A 14,848-nucleotide genomic window follows, 5' to 3' on the forward strand; every position below is an offset into this window, starting at 1 on the left:
TACGCTTATTTTTAAAATAAATTTCAAATTTATTTATATTTTATTTTCAAATTAAGTTTTTGAGGTGCTTAATAAAGTCATCGGAGCAAGGAAAAAGCAGACAGGAAAGGGAAACAGATTTAGCTTGTGGGAAAAGAAAAAAGACGTGCATCTGACGAATCGTGTATGCATGCATATGGTAGGCTTATTACATTGTAGCGCAACAAAACACATCGCAATGAATACCAAACACCCCACAATTTACATAAGATATGTAGGCTTATTATCGTCAGATCGTTGTCGTCGCAACTCGAATCGGGTGCTGTAGCTCGTTTAGAATCTGCAACAGTGAAGAAGCACACTTGTGGCCCTGTGTTTTTCCGGCTTGGGCATGTGAACTGGACTCCCTATCCATTCAATACCCAATCTGCAATGTACATGTTCAAACCAAATTGAACAAAATATTTCAATAATGACAATCGTTTATGCATGCATGTGGTAAGACTTGATGAATATTTGACAAATATTCCTCCATGTATCGAATGGGTGAAACTAAATCTCAAAATGTACGTATATATATAATAAATGGTGGGATGAGATTTTACTTCGGGAAGGAGAAGGAGTTTGTGCTGGTATCTGATTTATTAGAGTTACAAGACTCGAAAGATTCTTCTTCGAATCCCTGCTTGGTCTCAATGGTAGCAGAGTCAATCTCTTTGATTTCATCTTCAGGCCAATCACTTTCCATCTCATTGCACCATTTTTCCTCACCCTAATCATCATATATTACATATATTAAATAAATTATTCTTGGTATATTTTTTGCTTTGAAGCTAATGTGAAGATATATTATGCACTTAAACCTTTGCAACCAAAATGGGGATTTCTTCCGCATCTGTTTGAGTATCCTCTACGTGTTCATCGAAACCTCCCCCTCTTATAGCATCACAAGATCGCTCGGCTCGATCTTGACGACGAAACTATCCTCCCACGGAGTGATGATCACATTAAATATGTTAGAAAATTTGGTATATATGTATATGTGAGGAACTAACTAACCTTTTTGTTGTTTTCATCATATGTTTTTGATGGCTTGCTATCATTGATCATATGGATAGCCCCATCTTCTCTAAAGCAAAAAACTATGTAATCCTCTTCCGAAAATCGAGGCCATTTAGGATCTCTGCTGCTTCCCTCTTCGACTTCATTGTCGTCAGTACTATCTAGTGTCGAACTTTGAGCAGATGACTCCCCTTTCTCTTCTTCATTGCATATTTTGTTTGCATCCGAAGTTTTCCTAGACGAATCGCGGGTTTTACTCGAACGTTTCGAGTTAGCATCCATTCTTGCTTTTTGCATTTGAGGGATCGTGCTACGGATGATGGTACCAGGAGATTCTTCTTCTAAATGAACGAAACACCTAATATACATGAGTTTCTTGCAAAAACTCCATGTTTGAACTAGGATCAAGACTGACAAACGATTTGCGCAATAACAAAGTGATCCCTTTTATTGTACAATAAAATTAGATGATCTTGAATGGAAAAATCTTACCCAGAGGAAACCTGCAAGGGTAAAAGCATGACGCCAGATCTTTAACTCGACATCGATCGAGCCTTGTACAAGGTGAGCTCATGATCCTTATAGCTTGTTGCTTTGCTAGGGTAAGTAGGTCGTTTTGTCTCGTGTTAATTATGAATGAGATAGTTATGCTACGAAGAAGGAATTAATGGGATATATTTATTTTGAATTTGAATTTGAATTTGAAGTTGAAGTTGGATGAAAATTAGGCATTGAAAGGGAGTTACGTTAAAATCATAGTGTGGAGGATAGAGTCGGTTATGATTTTGTAAACATGGGATGGGAGTAAAATGTGGAGATTTAAAAGGTAAACACGTTGCTTCAATATTTTGATTAAAAAAAAAAATCCTAATCGAAGTAGAAAAAAATTTGTTGATGTTTTTTTTAAGACAATAAAGAAAATAAGTACAAAGATTTCTCAAATAGTCACACATCTTAGTACCATCCTCATCTTAATATGTTTAACTTCAGAGTTCTGGTGGAATCCGGTGCATTAGTCCCAAAAATTTATTGATGATAAAAATGTTGTGTGGGAAAATTTTAAATAAATAGGAATTAAAAACTAAAAAAAAGTTAGTATAAAAATATGAGAATTGAATTTTTGGTGCGCAGTCCCATGCATGCAAGATTTCATGCATCATAAGTCGTGGTGAGTTCCATCCCGTTTCATCGTTTGTTTGTCGATTTGTGATTTAGTAGTGTGTTTTGTGTATAATATGATATGGGAAAAGGTTGAATAGGCTAATTTTACAGAGTGATACTAATATAATAATAAAATGTGTGAAAAATGGGTTCAGATGCAAGAATATGAGAAATTTTTTTAAAAATAATTAACATTTTCTTAAATTCGGATAAATAGGGAATACAAGAAATTTCAAATTTGTCGATTTTTAGAAGATATTAGAAATTAACATTTTTTCCAAAATTGCCCAAAATAAGGGTAATTAACTTCAGAGTTCTTAAGTGATGAGATCTCGAAAAGAAATGCATATTTTTTATATAGGTACTACCTATCAAATTTTTGTATACACTACACAACTGCACAATCCTATATTTGAACATTTTTGGAATCATTCTCATTTCCGATGTGAGATCGGTTAATTCATGTTCCATTCACCTAGAAACCTGACAAAAGTCGTTCCTTGTCCATGTAACTTAATGACACAGGCGATCATTTCCCGCCATCTTCGATCCGGGCGTCACAAATAAACTCACAAAAACAAAATTAACTAAAAATTTGTGAGAAGTAACTAATGTATTAATGAATAAGGGTAGAATGATGAAAGAACAAAAAACATAATACTAAATACAAATATCGAACTATGTGTTTGAAACATAAGAAAAAAGAAATTTAACTTTTATATTTGAGACATAAGGAGAATTATCTATATCATTTTATTATTATTATTATTATTATTATTATTATATATATATATATATATACACACAATATATTTTATTGTTTTAGCATGGTATAGAAGATGTTTTGGTTCGACTTGATTACATCTATGTCCAATTTCATATATAACTCTAAAAGCAATTATTGCTAACTAACCATTTATGGACAAATATGTCAAAAATATATTTTCGTTCATTTTCTCACACTAACTATTGTAACTTTCGACTAACATAAAAATTCCCTAAGTTCCATCTCATATAATCTCTATTTCTTATATCCTCAATTTTTTTATAATTTGCTAAAACTAGAAACTTTAATCTCATTCATTCGTCTATTTTTTTTTAAAAAGACAAAGTTCATGTATTATACACATTGTGTCACATTTGTAAAATTAATGTGTATTTATTGTCTTTGGTGAATAATTATTTACAAAAACGTCATTTTCAAAAATCTTCTCTATTTTCTATTTTTATATTAAGGCTTTTGTATTTTTTATTTACCATTTATTTTTTTCATTTTCTTTTTGTTTTCTATTAGCACTCGAATACTAGTTATAATATAATAGTTGAGACCTTCTCAATAATCTTTACTATCTATTAAGAATCTCTATAATAGAGACAAAAATGGTGTCTTGGTCTGTTTTTGACTCTTCGAATTTTGCCCTTATGTGATGTCAGTATTACATTTTTATTTTTATTTTTTTTATTTCAACAAATATTTTTGTTTTTATTTTTTTTATTTATAACAATTCAAATAGCACTTTAGTCTCTCGAAAATTATTAAAATAAATATACACACACGTACCGCGTGTACATAATAGCTAGTCTTTATGACGTGCTAAATCATCCCAAAATTTATTCTCATTTTACCTCAAAATTTAACCTCAACTTATTTAAGTTATATTTCAAATTACAAATTTATCCATAATTTTTATTCTAATAATTTTTTTATTTCCTTCAAATTTCATCAGTTATAAATTCCTATTAAATTATTCGTATAAATTTTTAGTCATAACTATCACATGCGTATAATTAAAAAAGACATCGAATAAAACATTTAATCAAATAAAAAAATAATACCATATATCTTCCGTTGGGCTTTCACTACTTATTATTTAATTAAAAAAGCCCAATGTCGTTATCGAAAATATAAAAAGGAAAGGCCCAACAAGGGGGCCCGCCCAAACGATATATTACGTACGGAGAAATCGTACAAAAGCAACAAACCAAGGATGAAGTAAAAGTCACTCACTCAAGGTGTTCCACAGTTCACGGGAGGTGGTGCTTGTTGCGATGGGTTGGGCAATAGCACTGCACGGCGGCGCCGGCGACATACCGCGTTCGACGCCGCTGGATCGATTGAAGCCCAGAGAAGCTGCGCTCCACTATTGCCTCAAGATCGGCGTCGATGCTCTCAAAGCCGGTCAACCACCCCTGGACGTTGTAGAACTCGTTGTATGTACTTACAAAATTTTTAATCGTCCTTTGTGTATGTATTTTTTTGTTTTTTTTTGCTTTCGATGTATTCTTGGTGAAAAAATAATGAACTTGTCGGGAGTTTAAAATTTACGAGGTTCTTGCCGGAGCTCGAGGTTTTGGTCTGGGTGATATATCCTCAAGTTTTTACTCATCAATTTGGTATAGAAAATTAAGGAGATGGTTTTTTTTGGATGCTTAGTGTTTGCACCAAAAATAAAATTGAGTAATTCAAAATGATTTGAATAAGTCAAGTAGCCTGCCGATCATGCATGAGATCGGGGAAAAGATCATGGGCAGTGAGGAGAGTTGAGAGAAACACTCAAACCGAGAATAAGGCAAGGAAGATCGGCAGAAGAAAAACAACTCACAACTCAAATCAAACTCAAAAAATTGTTTTAGCAACTCTTCAAATTTTAGTATTTAAATTAAAGTATTTCCATCCTTTTATTCCAGAGTCTAGCTCTTTTCACATCTTCATTCCAGATTTCGATATAATTTTATTCAAAGTTGTCAAAGGCGCGCCTGAGGCGCGCCTAGGCGCGCCTCAGGCGCTAGGCGGAGCTTCAGCGCCTTAGATGACAACCAGGCGACGTGCATGGCTGGGCGAGCGCCTTTAGCGCCTGAGGCGCGCCTTTCTCCAGGCGACGGGCGGTCCAGGCGTTCCGCCTCTTTGCAGCAGGCTTCTCCTTTATTTTTTAATGACCCAAAGCCCAACTAAATAAGCCCATTACTAATTTCAGCCCATAAGTAATTTATTTTAAAAAAGTAGCCTAGTTTTGCATGTCGATACGTATTCTATTCCTACAATCGTCCAAAGGCCCGCCAATTGAAGCTTCTGCGCAGTACGCACCAATCTCTTTCTGCCGATTGAAGCTTCTGCGCTTCCTGGACTGCCGATTGAAGGCTCCTGCCTCCTGAAGCCAAAACTTCTGTAAGTGAATTCTTCTATTTCAACTTTCAAGTAATATTATTATGCAGAGTGCTTATTTTAGAAAGTGGTGGATGGTGATGTGGATGAAATGATTGAAGCCATAGGTCAGTACGAGCCAAACAAAATGTGGTGGATGGTGATGTGGATGAAATGATTGAATTAGAAAGTGATTGATCTGAGTCTAGATTGTTTTGGAAAAATTAAATTGTCTAGCATAAGATTTGAATGTGTTGATTTATCGACAATATTGAGATATTTTTGTTTTTTGTTACTTGAAGCTTTATATATTTAGGTTTTCATATAGTTCATTATTATTAATAGTTGATTTTTAGTAGAACATAAATATATATTACATTCTCTCTTTATTATCGCCTCGTGGCTAGGCGATCGCCTTTTGTCGCCTAGGCGTTCGGGCGCTAGGCAGTGGCTCATCGCCTTGAAGTCGCCTAGCGCCTTGACAACTATGATTTTATTATATTTGTCATGTTTTGGAATTTTCTATTTATTAGTATATACATAATTAAGTTTGAATTTTATTTTTTCAACTTCCATTATCGTTCTTTTAGTTTTAGCATCATATTTTTTAGGAGATTAGAACTAACAATCAAATTAGGGATTCATTTTGTATTTAGAAGTTAGATTTTTTACGTTTTTACTCAAATTAGTGCTTGAAGCACCTGAAACGCCTGCAATATAAAAAATTGGCACGTCCGGTGGGACACCAAAGTATGCCGCCAAAAAAAAAAGAGATCCATCTGAGAAAGCTAAGGGAATTGAAGTTTATCTAGAATGTGAAGAAGAGAGTTTTGAAGAAAATGCACAAGAAGTCTGTGCAAGACATGACTAAACAATTGGAAGGCCCATTCCATGGTCAGCTTCCGTTCTAGGAGACTCATGAATCTCAAGAGCCTTCAACCAAAGATAACTCAAAAGAAGTGGATGAAGCATCTAAGCTACTAGCCTCCTAGCCTATGTGAAGGCTATGGTGAGCCAAACAACCTAATCTGTGAATGCAGGTCAGGGGTGCAATTTTCTCAAAGAGGTTGAGCAAGGCTTCGGGGGTGGTAAGGTGGGTGATACTCACCGCCCAACTTCAGCTCTCCCCGACCATGAAGATAGATACACACCACCTCACCGTAAGGAAGAACCTGTTGGGCAAATAATTTCTTTCCATGCTAGGGGGTGGAAGTGGAAACCCAAGGCCATATCTGCACTACTTGTATAATGTGACTAATCAAGTAAATTAATCTGGTTTTTATGACGAGGGTTTCAATGGTGCATTTCAAGGAGGTAATACTGATTTTAATGCAAATTTTCAAGCTCGGTGGCACATTATTATCATCATACACTCCCAGCTTGAATATCCCAGTGATAAATCTTGAAATGGTAAGAGAAACGGTTCAAGAGCTATATGGGCTAGCCTTGAGACAGATAGGCCGCCCAGAGTTTCACAAGCACTATCCAAACTACGTAGACGTGAATAACCCATATCTGAGAGGTTATAGAGTTCATGACTTCAACTTATTCTTCGGGGAGGACAGTCGGTCTAGCATAAAGCATATAGTTAGATTCACTATCATCTGTGGGGAGTTAGCGAATTTTGAGAATTTCAATAACTTGAAGTTACGGTTATTCCCAAACTCCTTCTAGGAACTGTATTTGCTTGGTATTTCTCACCAGAAATTCAATATGAAATTGGTAAGAGATGGAAAGACAATTTTGTACTCAATTTTATAGAATTGAACCAGAGGTGTATATTGCTGATTTGTCTATAATCACTCAAAAGAAATACTGAGTCTCTTGGGCCGCGAACGTATCAACAGTAGGGCGGCAACTGGATGGACAATCAAATAGGTGATGGAGTTGGCCAAAAAAAGACTCTGGAACAATATGAGAACTTATCGTTGTTACTGGACATAACACATATGACACGTGGCTAGAAATCCCAAGAGAAAATGACGTCCTATAAGTCGAGGAGAAAGAACAAGCACATAAAGGAGACAAGTTCGTCGTGACTGGCAGAGATGAAGGTCGATAAAAAAACAATGGCAACAAAATGTTTATGGATTTTCATTTGGGCAAATCCACAAACACCATTAGGACGCAATGATGAGCAAAATGAGTTCTAGGTTGACATGGCTAACACAAGGGGTGAACCAGCGGTAGCAACGACGAGAGATTGTAACCGAATATTGGAGATAATGCAATGATTGACTTGAGAATTGAACGGAAGGTCTGGGGTCAGGGCTCTTAATTTTGAAATGTGGGGGTTGGATTATGAGTTTTTAGAAATCTGGTTGTGTCTAAGGCTGGTACGAGAAATTTTTATAGAAGCATTAGAAGAAAATTTAGTGATGTCAGAAGATGAGCGGGATAAAACGTTTTTTCTCGATTTGAAATTTGATGGGGGAGTTGATTTCTTGGATTATTCTTCCCAAAACAAATGGTCCAACCTAGCTACTTTGGACCTCATGTTGCAAATGAGTAAGTTGAATAAAGATACGAATTTATATACATAGATATTTCGGTCCAATGGGCCAATACCTGCGGAAAGCATTTGTTTATACCAAAAATAAATTAAGTCTAAATTAATTAGGCCGGAGTCCAAAAATTTGAGGATTGCGAGAAGTATTAAAAGAAGCCAAGAAGCCCATCACCATATCAAAATGGTTTGAATAAGTCAAGTAGCATGTAGATCATGGACGAGATAATAGAAAAGTTCACGAGCAATGATGAGAGTTGAGAGAACCACTCAAATCAAGAATAAGGCGGGGAAGAATCGACAGAAGAAAAACAACTCACAACTCAATTACTCAACATATCAAACTAAAAAATGCTCCAGCATCATCTCTTCAAATTTTAGTCTTTCAATTCAAGTATTCTCATCCTTTTTTTTTTATAGGAAGTATTCTCATCCTTTTATTCCACATTCTAGCACTTTTCATATTTTAATTCTAGATTTCAACATTAATTTTATTATATTTTCTATGTTTCGTAATTTTCTATTGATTTGTATATACATAATCATGTTGGAATTTTATTTCTTCAAGTTCCATTATCGTTCATTTTAGTTTTAGAGTAATATTTTCTTGGAGGATTAGGAATAACAATCAAATTAGGGATTAATAGTCGCTTTGTGTTTAGAATTTAGAAATTTTTACGTTTTTTTTTCTCAAATTGGTGTTTGCACTTGGCACACCAGCAATATCAAAAATTTGTGCAAACACTTAGATTACATATATTGAATGATGTAGGTGCGTGAACTTGAAAATAACCCACATTTTAATGCTGGCAAAGGGTCCGTTTTGACCAGCAAAGGCACTGTTGAGATGGAAGCTTGCATCATGGATGGAAATACCAAGAGATGTGGAGCTGTTTCTGGTCTCACTACGGTGAAAAATGCCATATCTTTAGCTCGGCTGGTAATGGAGAAAACTCCTCACATATGTCTTGCATTTGATGGAGCTGAGGCATTTGCGGGGGAACAGGTTAGTGAGAGATTCTGCTCAGTCTTTGTTTGAATTTTTTCTTACATTTGGTATACCTCATGTAATTTCTTGCTGAAATTCGGTGGCATGTTTGATTGTTGTGGTTAAGTACATAAATTTCTGTTGAAGTTGCTCATTTAATGTCCATGGCATTTTCTTATTTACAAGCTCAACATTCTGCTCTGTTATAAAATTGTGTGGCTAGCACTGTTGAATATTGTTGTTGCATATCGTTTTGAATGCAACACATTGATAATCAGCGACAGAAGTAACTAAATGTCTTTGCACACCCCATATGTTAATAAACCTTCTTCTTTGTTCAAATGTTTGATGTTAACAAAGAATCTTACCTTTCCATACAGCTATATCTTGGAAATTTATACGTTTCTGACAATTTTGCATCCTCTAATTTTTCCTTACTTGTTTCCATGTTACCTCTCAAATTTTAAGGCTCTTTTAGGTTCAGAGTTGCAGTGATTATCGCAAAAAGATTATTATGTTGAGTAAAGAGTTCGCCATTTTGATTGCATATTTTTTGGTGTTAGCTCATCAAATTGTCCAATTTTTCATGTCTTCAAATAGCAAAACCACTGTAAATATTGAATTATTTCCACTTAAATTTTAACCTTGATAATCAATTATATGCTTTCTGTTGATATTCCTTGTTTATCATCATCGAAATACTGAAAGTTGGAAACACAAAATTCCAGGCTTCCAGCAAGGCACTTTCTACCATATGTTTACATTTCTAGCTGATCGATAAGCTTAAAATGAAACTAAAACCAATTTAGTTATCTGTTGCCCCCTTTCTCATTTCATATGGTTTATCATTGATTTTTCTGTCCTTTTTGTAGGGCGTTGAAACTATTGAATCGGGGCATTTTATAACTCCGGAAAACGTTGAGAGACTAAAACAAGCAAAAGCAGCTAACAGAGTTCAGGTATTCTCTCTCTCTTCCTTTCCCCCTATCTCTTGCTCGTTATTAGTTGTTCTTGCTTCCGCTTCCATCTCTGTTTCATTTTCACATTCCCCTGTCTTTTAGTAATGGAAGGTTTGATTAAATTGTCCATTTTTCGATATGAACTAGAGTCTGTAGTAAGTTCTCAGTGGTAATCATGTTATGCACCTAACCTTCAAAAACGTGCATCATATATACTTTGTTAAAACTTGGGCTATTTTACGCAATTAAGAATAAAATGGTTGAACAATATAAACTTTAAAGAATTTGTCCAAATGATGTCAAAATGCAATCTTTCCTGACCAATTGTAAGTTTGCCAAGCTTTGTAAAAATAACAGCCACTCATGCGATGTCATCTTAACAAAGAAATGTTCGCTGAAAATTGTGGGAAAGTGGCATCAACATTGGGAGCTGGACTTGCTATTTTTTGCGCTGGACTTGCTATTTTCTGCACTCTATGGCATGAATATTATGTTGGATCTCGGTTTTCTACAAGCCCAAACGCAACGGAAGTTTTAAAATTTTTTATTATATTTTGACAATCAAAATATATTTGATTTGGACGCTCGTATGGTTTTACGATTAAACATTCATAGGGAGTTAGAATATTATACCTTTGTGAATTAAATCACTTGGCTCCAACTAATCCGGTATAAACGGATTAGCTCTTGATGAATCCCTACGAACTTTCTTCAAAAACTCCTTTGTTAATTCTTCTAATCAGGTCCACGACCAGAAAATTTGTTCCTCTTCCAATTTGCACTAGAAAATTGGAAGAAGTTTGGCGTTGAGATTAATTAAAACAAGAGACGGCTCAACTTTTGAAAAACAAGGCGGCCGAAAATATTTGGAGGATGAAGAGGCTGATTTTCGAAAATTGCTTATGGTGGTGGCTAGGGTTTTGACTCTCAATCCCTATTTATAATAATCCATGACCTAATTATTATAGTATAATAATTGGGCCCTTTAATTAACATTAATGTGCTTAATTAATTAATTGGGTTAGTCACACTAATTTAATCAATTAATTAAGGTCCATTAACAATTTTAATTATTTAATATGTTGGACTTGTACTCCTACAAGCCCATTAACATATTATCCACCATAATTAATTTATTAATTAATAAGCTCAACGTTTGAGTTTAATAAATTAAATCATTATAAATTCAACATTTGAATTTATTATTTAAATTATAAATTCAACTCCTTGAATTTATATCACCTCTAAAATTTAATATCTAATAAACCCAACATTTTGAGTTTAATATATTAAATTCTCAAATTTTATAAATTCAACTCATTGAATTTATTTTCTCCAAATTTCATAATTTCAACTTCTTGAATTTACAATCTCATAAATTCAACTCCTTGAATTTATTTTCTCAAAATTTAATTATCATAAATTCAACTCCTTGAATTTACTATATCATAATATAAATTCAACATCTTGAATTTATTCTCTCAAAATTTAATTATCATAAATTCAACTCCTTGAATTTACTATAATATATAAATTCAACTACTTGAATTTATTCTCTCAACGGGAACAAATGATCCAGTACTTGTGTGACCCTCAATGGTTCAGGGATACAGCTAGCCGTGGGTTCACAACTCCTTGTGATTCAGAATAACATTTATTCTTATTCGGGCTTACCCTAGTTAGCCCCATTCTTTTCATCAACACCTTGATCAAGAATGTCAGAACTCATTTCTGATTGCACCCATCGGATCATGGTAAGAGCGTCTAGTAGCATCGCCCCATGATCCCCTAGGTATCACTGATAGTGCCTGCAAGAACCAGTCGATTATGATTAACGTACAGTACGGTCCCTTCATCTCATATATCCCGATCGAATCTGCAACCATTGGTTCATCGAGGGTTGCATATTAATTCGATAACTATGTGACAACTATAATAGTGGCATCGCGTGTACTATTGGAGAACTCTTTCTCTAACGTACATCTCATACTCTGGCCAGAGATTCCATGCACTATTATTACATCAGATCACATAGGATATCCACACCCGTAGGTGAGCGGTGAATCCCCGACTACAATGCACTGGCTCCTATATGTGTCGCAACTATACCCAACCTCGCCACCTGATGACTCTCCTGGAGCCGGTAAACGAGTCAAAGCACAGCCCTAGCATATAGAGCCTCAGTGTTGTCCCGGGTCGTAAGGACTAATGGTGTACAATCATAACCACGGACTTATCCTCTCGATGAATGATAACCACTTGGAAAGTCCGAGGGAGGGTTGTTCAGTATAATCATCATATGACTACCCATCTGTATGTTTGGACATCTCTATGCCCTTACCAAGAAACGCAGTACACAACATCACAGATGCTAGTCTCGAGCTCGAGCGACCTTTATCCCTATTTTAGGCGGCTAAATCGACTAGGAACGAATTTAGAATATGCAGTGTTTACAAATGAGTTTCAACATCGAATTACGATTCATTTGTATTAAAGCATAATCAAGGACTTTATCTATGCTGCTTGCATGGGTATACAGATAAAGTACAACAAAACCATTAAAAAGTAAATTATATTAAAATAAAGATTGTTTATTACAACTGAGTCAATAAATTCCCTAGCCAACAGTTGGCTTACAGGGCATCTACTCTAACATATTAACCATTGAACTTGGGCTAAACACCTGTTAATTAGCAGGTTTTAATCTAGTGTGCACTCTCACAGTCAGGTATCATTGTATTTTTCAAGTTGAGATCAATTTCCATTTATTTGTTAAGTAATTAACAAAACGCATCCATGAAGAGTCCAGAAATATCTGTTTGTTTGCAGGTTTCATTCTTTAATACAAGTGAAAGTTGGAATTGAAGTAATTTGTTTTAGACTTCCAACTACACTTTTAACTTACAACTAACTGAAGAAGACAAGAACAAGAAACTAAGAACATCTTGCTAATCCAGTCTGTACGAAATAAGTTTGGAATCTTGGAAAGTTTTTTCAAAAGCTGAGGTATTTATCTAGGGCACTTGATGAATCGAGATTTTCTAATTTTAGTTTATTCCAAAAAAAGTATGATACGGATTTGAATTTTGATAAACAACATTCACTGCTTGCTATGTTGGGTTCAAACTTACGTGTTCAGAAGTGTATCCACATTCGAAAACCATTTCCTCATACTTTAATTTCAGAAATCTCTGTAAATTAGAGATTTTTTTATAGAATTTATGTAGAGGATCATGTTCTCTTCATATAATTCTTTTATCTGGCCTTGTATTGTTTGCTCCAGCTTCAGAAGTTTAAAAAAGATCAGAAGAAATACTGGTGCATTGTTGCCACAGAAAACAGCAAGCGAACATTTAGGATGTCTCTCTCTCTCAAAACCGGAGTTAGATTTAAAGAATTCTTAACTATATACTTGTAGAGGTAGTGGCTAAAAATTGTTGCATCATTATCTACAGATTGATTTTACACAACCCAATCAAAAAGTTGGAGAGAAGGCATCGGTTCCTTCCCTGGATAGTCAAGATGGTACCGTTGGATGTGTGGCTGTCGATGGTAACGGAAATTTAGCTGCTGCTACATCTACTGGTGGATTGGTCAACAAGATGGTGGGGAGGATTGGCGATACGCCCATGATTGGTGCAGGAACTTATGCCAACAGTTATTGTGCAGTCTCTGCAACTGGTAAAGGTGAATCTATAATCCGTGCTACAGTGGCCAGAGACGTGGCTGCTCTTATGGAGTACAAAGGGCTTTCACTTAAAGAAGCGGCGGCTTATGTTGTAGAGGAATGTGCACCGAAGCATACTGCTGGCTTGATTGCTGTGTCTGCAAAAGGAGAAGTTACCATGCCCTTCAATACAGTTGGAATGTTCTGTGCATGTGCTACTGAAGATGGTCATTCTGAGGTTAAGATTTGGCCAGATGAGCCGTGATGCTAAGTTTCAAAGCGATGTATTCATGTCAAAATCTGAATCAATCGTCATTCGATTAATGTCGTGCCAAGTTTGAGGAGACCAGATTTTGTCAATGAGCATCTTGTACCCATGGTCTTGATGGTGATGATTCAGCTTATCTCCACTGGATTGTAGAGATCAGATTCAATCCTCTTATCTTATGTTGTTTGATGTTTCTGTGATCAAGAAATAAAATATTTTCAGTTTATAGGTCAGCACATTTCATCTCAACCCAGTAAGTTATAATTTTGTCATTAAGTTTTTGAAATTTTCGTTCAAAATATATTTTCGGAAGGTAAAATTAAACAAAGCAAAAACTTGTGTGAGACGGTCACACGTGTCATATTTTGTTAGACGGATCTCTTATTTGTCTCACGGGTCATATTTTGTTAGACAGATATTTTATTTGAGTCATAAATGAAAAATTATTATTTTTTTATGCTAAAAGTATTACTTTTTATTGTGAATATCGGTAGAATTGATCCATCTCACAGATAAAGGTTCGTGAGACCGTCTCACAAAAGATCTAATAATTAAACAATTATTTCAAGCAAATCAGTTATTCAAATCAGGATAAAAGATAACGCACTTCATCACTTATAACAATTTTATAATTGTTAAATAAGCATCGCTTTGTTGTGTGGCAAGACTAAATTCATCTGTTTGCTTCCTAGGATAGAGGCGTGATAGTATTCTTTCCCATGAAATTTTTGAAGCAACTTATTTTGTCATAATTATTTTTAAATTTTAAATTTAAGAAATTATGATTCAATTTTTATTCGGTTTGCATCAAGTGAAAAATAAATTATATACTACATATACTGTACTATATTATAAATAGAAGACACCTTATAATAACTAACCCTTTCGAATTGCAATTGCAACTCTTATTTTTATTTAATTTGCTAATTATTTATTAGATAACTTATTTAAAAAATAAAAAATGAGCACAAAATTAGACAATATATTTTTAATTAATTAAATAATTATTTTTAGTTGACGAAAAAATAACTTCGTTAGTAATAATAAACAATAAAAACAAAACTTTTAGCATGTCCAAATTAGTAGAACGAGTATATTTGTAATCAAATTGATGGA

The 14,848-nt window shown here is 34.6% G+C and overlaps 2 protein-coding genes across 2 annotated transcripts; one reads left to right on the forward strand and one right to left on the reverse strand.

The window, feature by feature from the left end:
* Positions 1–161: 161 nt before the first annotated feature.
* LOC140956672 (protein BREAKING OF ASYMMETRY IN THE STOMATAL LINEAGE-like) lies at positions 162–1,657 on the reverse strand. The gene is made up of 5 exons (XM_073413519.1): positions 1,534–1,657; positions 1,039–1,382; positions 843–959; positions 585–751; positions 162–406 (listed from the first exon to the last, which is right to left on the reverse strand). Exons 1-5 carry the CDS (start codon positions 1,613–1,615, stop codon positions 313–315), a joined length of 804 nt encoding a protein of 267 aa, XP_073269620.1. The 5' UTR covers positions 1,616–1,657; the 3' UTR covers positions 162–312.
* A 2,519-nt stretch (positions 1,658–4,176) lies between these two features.
* Positions 4,177–14,008, forward strand: LOC140957240 (isoaspartyl peptidase/L-asparaginase 1). Its single transcript, XM_073414382.1, has 4 exons — positions 4,177–4,413; positions 8,623–8,856; positions 9,711–9,797; positions 13,253–14,008. Exons 1-4 carry the CDS (start codon positions 4,252–4,254, stop codon positions 13,727–13,729), a joined length of 960 nt encoding a protein of 319 aa, XP_073270483.1. The 5' UTR covers positions 4,177–4,251; the 3' UTR covers positions 13,730–14,008.
* Positions 14,009–14,848: the final 840 nt, after the last annotated feature.

This window comes from Primulina huaijiensis, chromosome 14 (genome assembly GCF_012295235.1).
Source record: "Primulina huaijiensis isolate GDHJ02 chromosome 14, ASM1229523v2, whole genome shotgun sequence".
Lineage (NCBI taxonomy): Eukaryota > Viridiplantae > Streptophyta > Magnoliopsida > Lamiales > Gesneriaceae > Primulina > Primulina huaijiensis.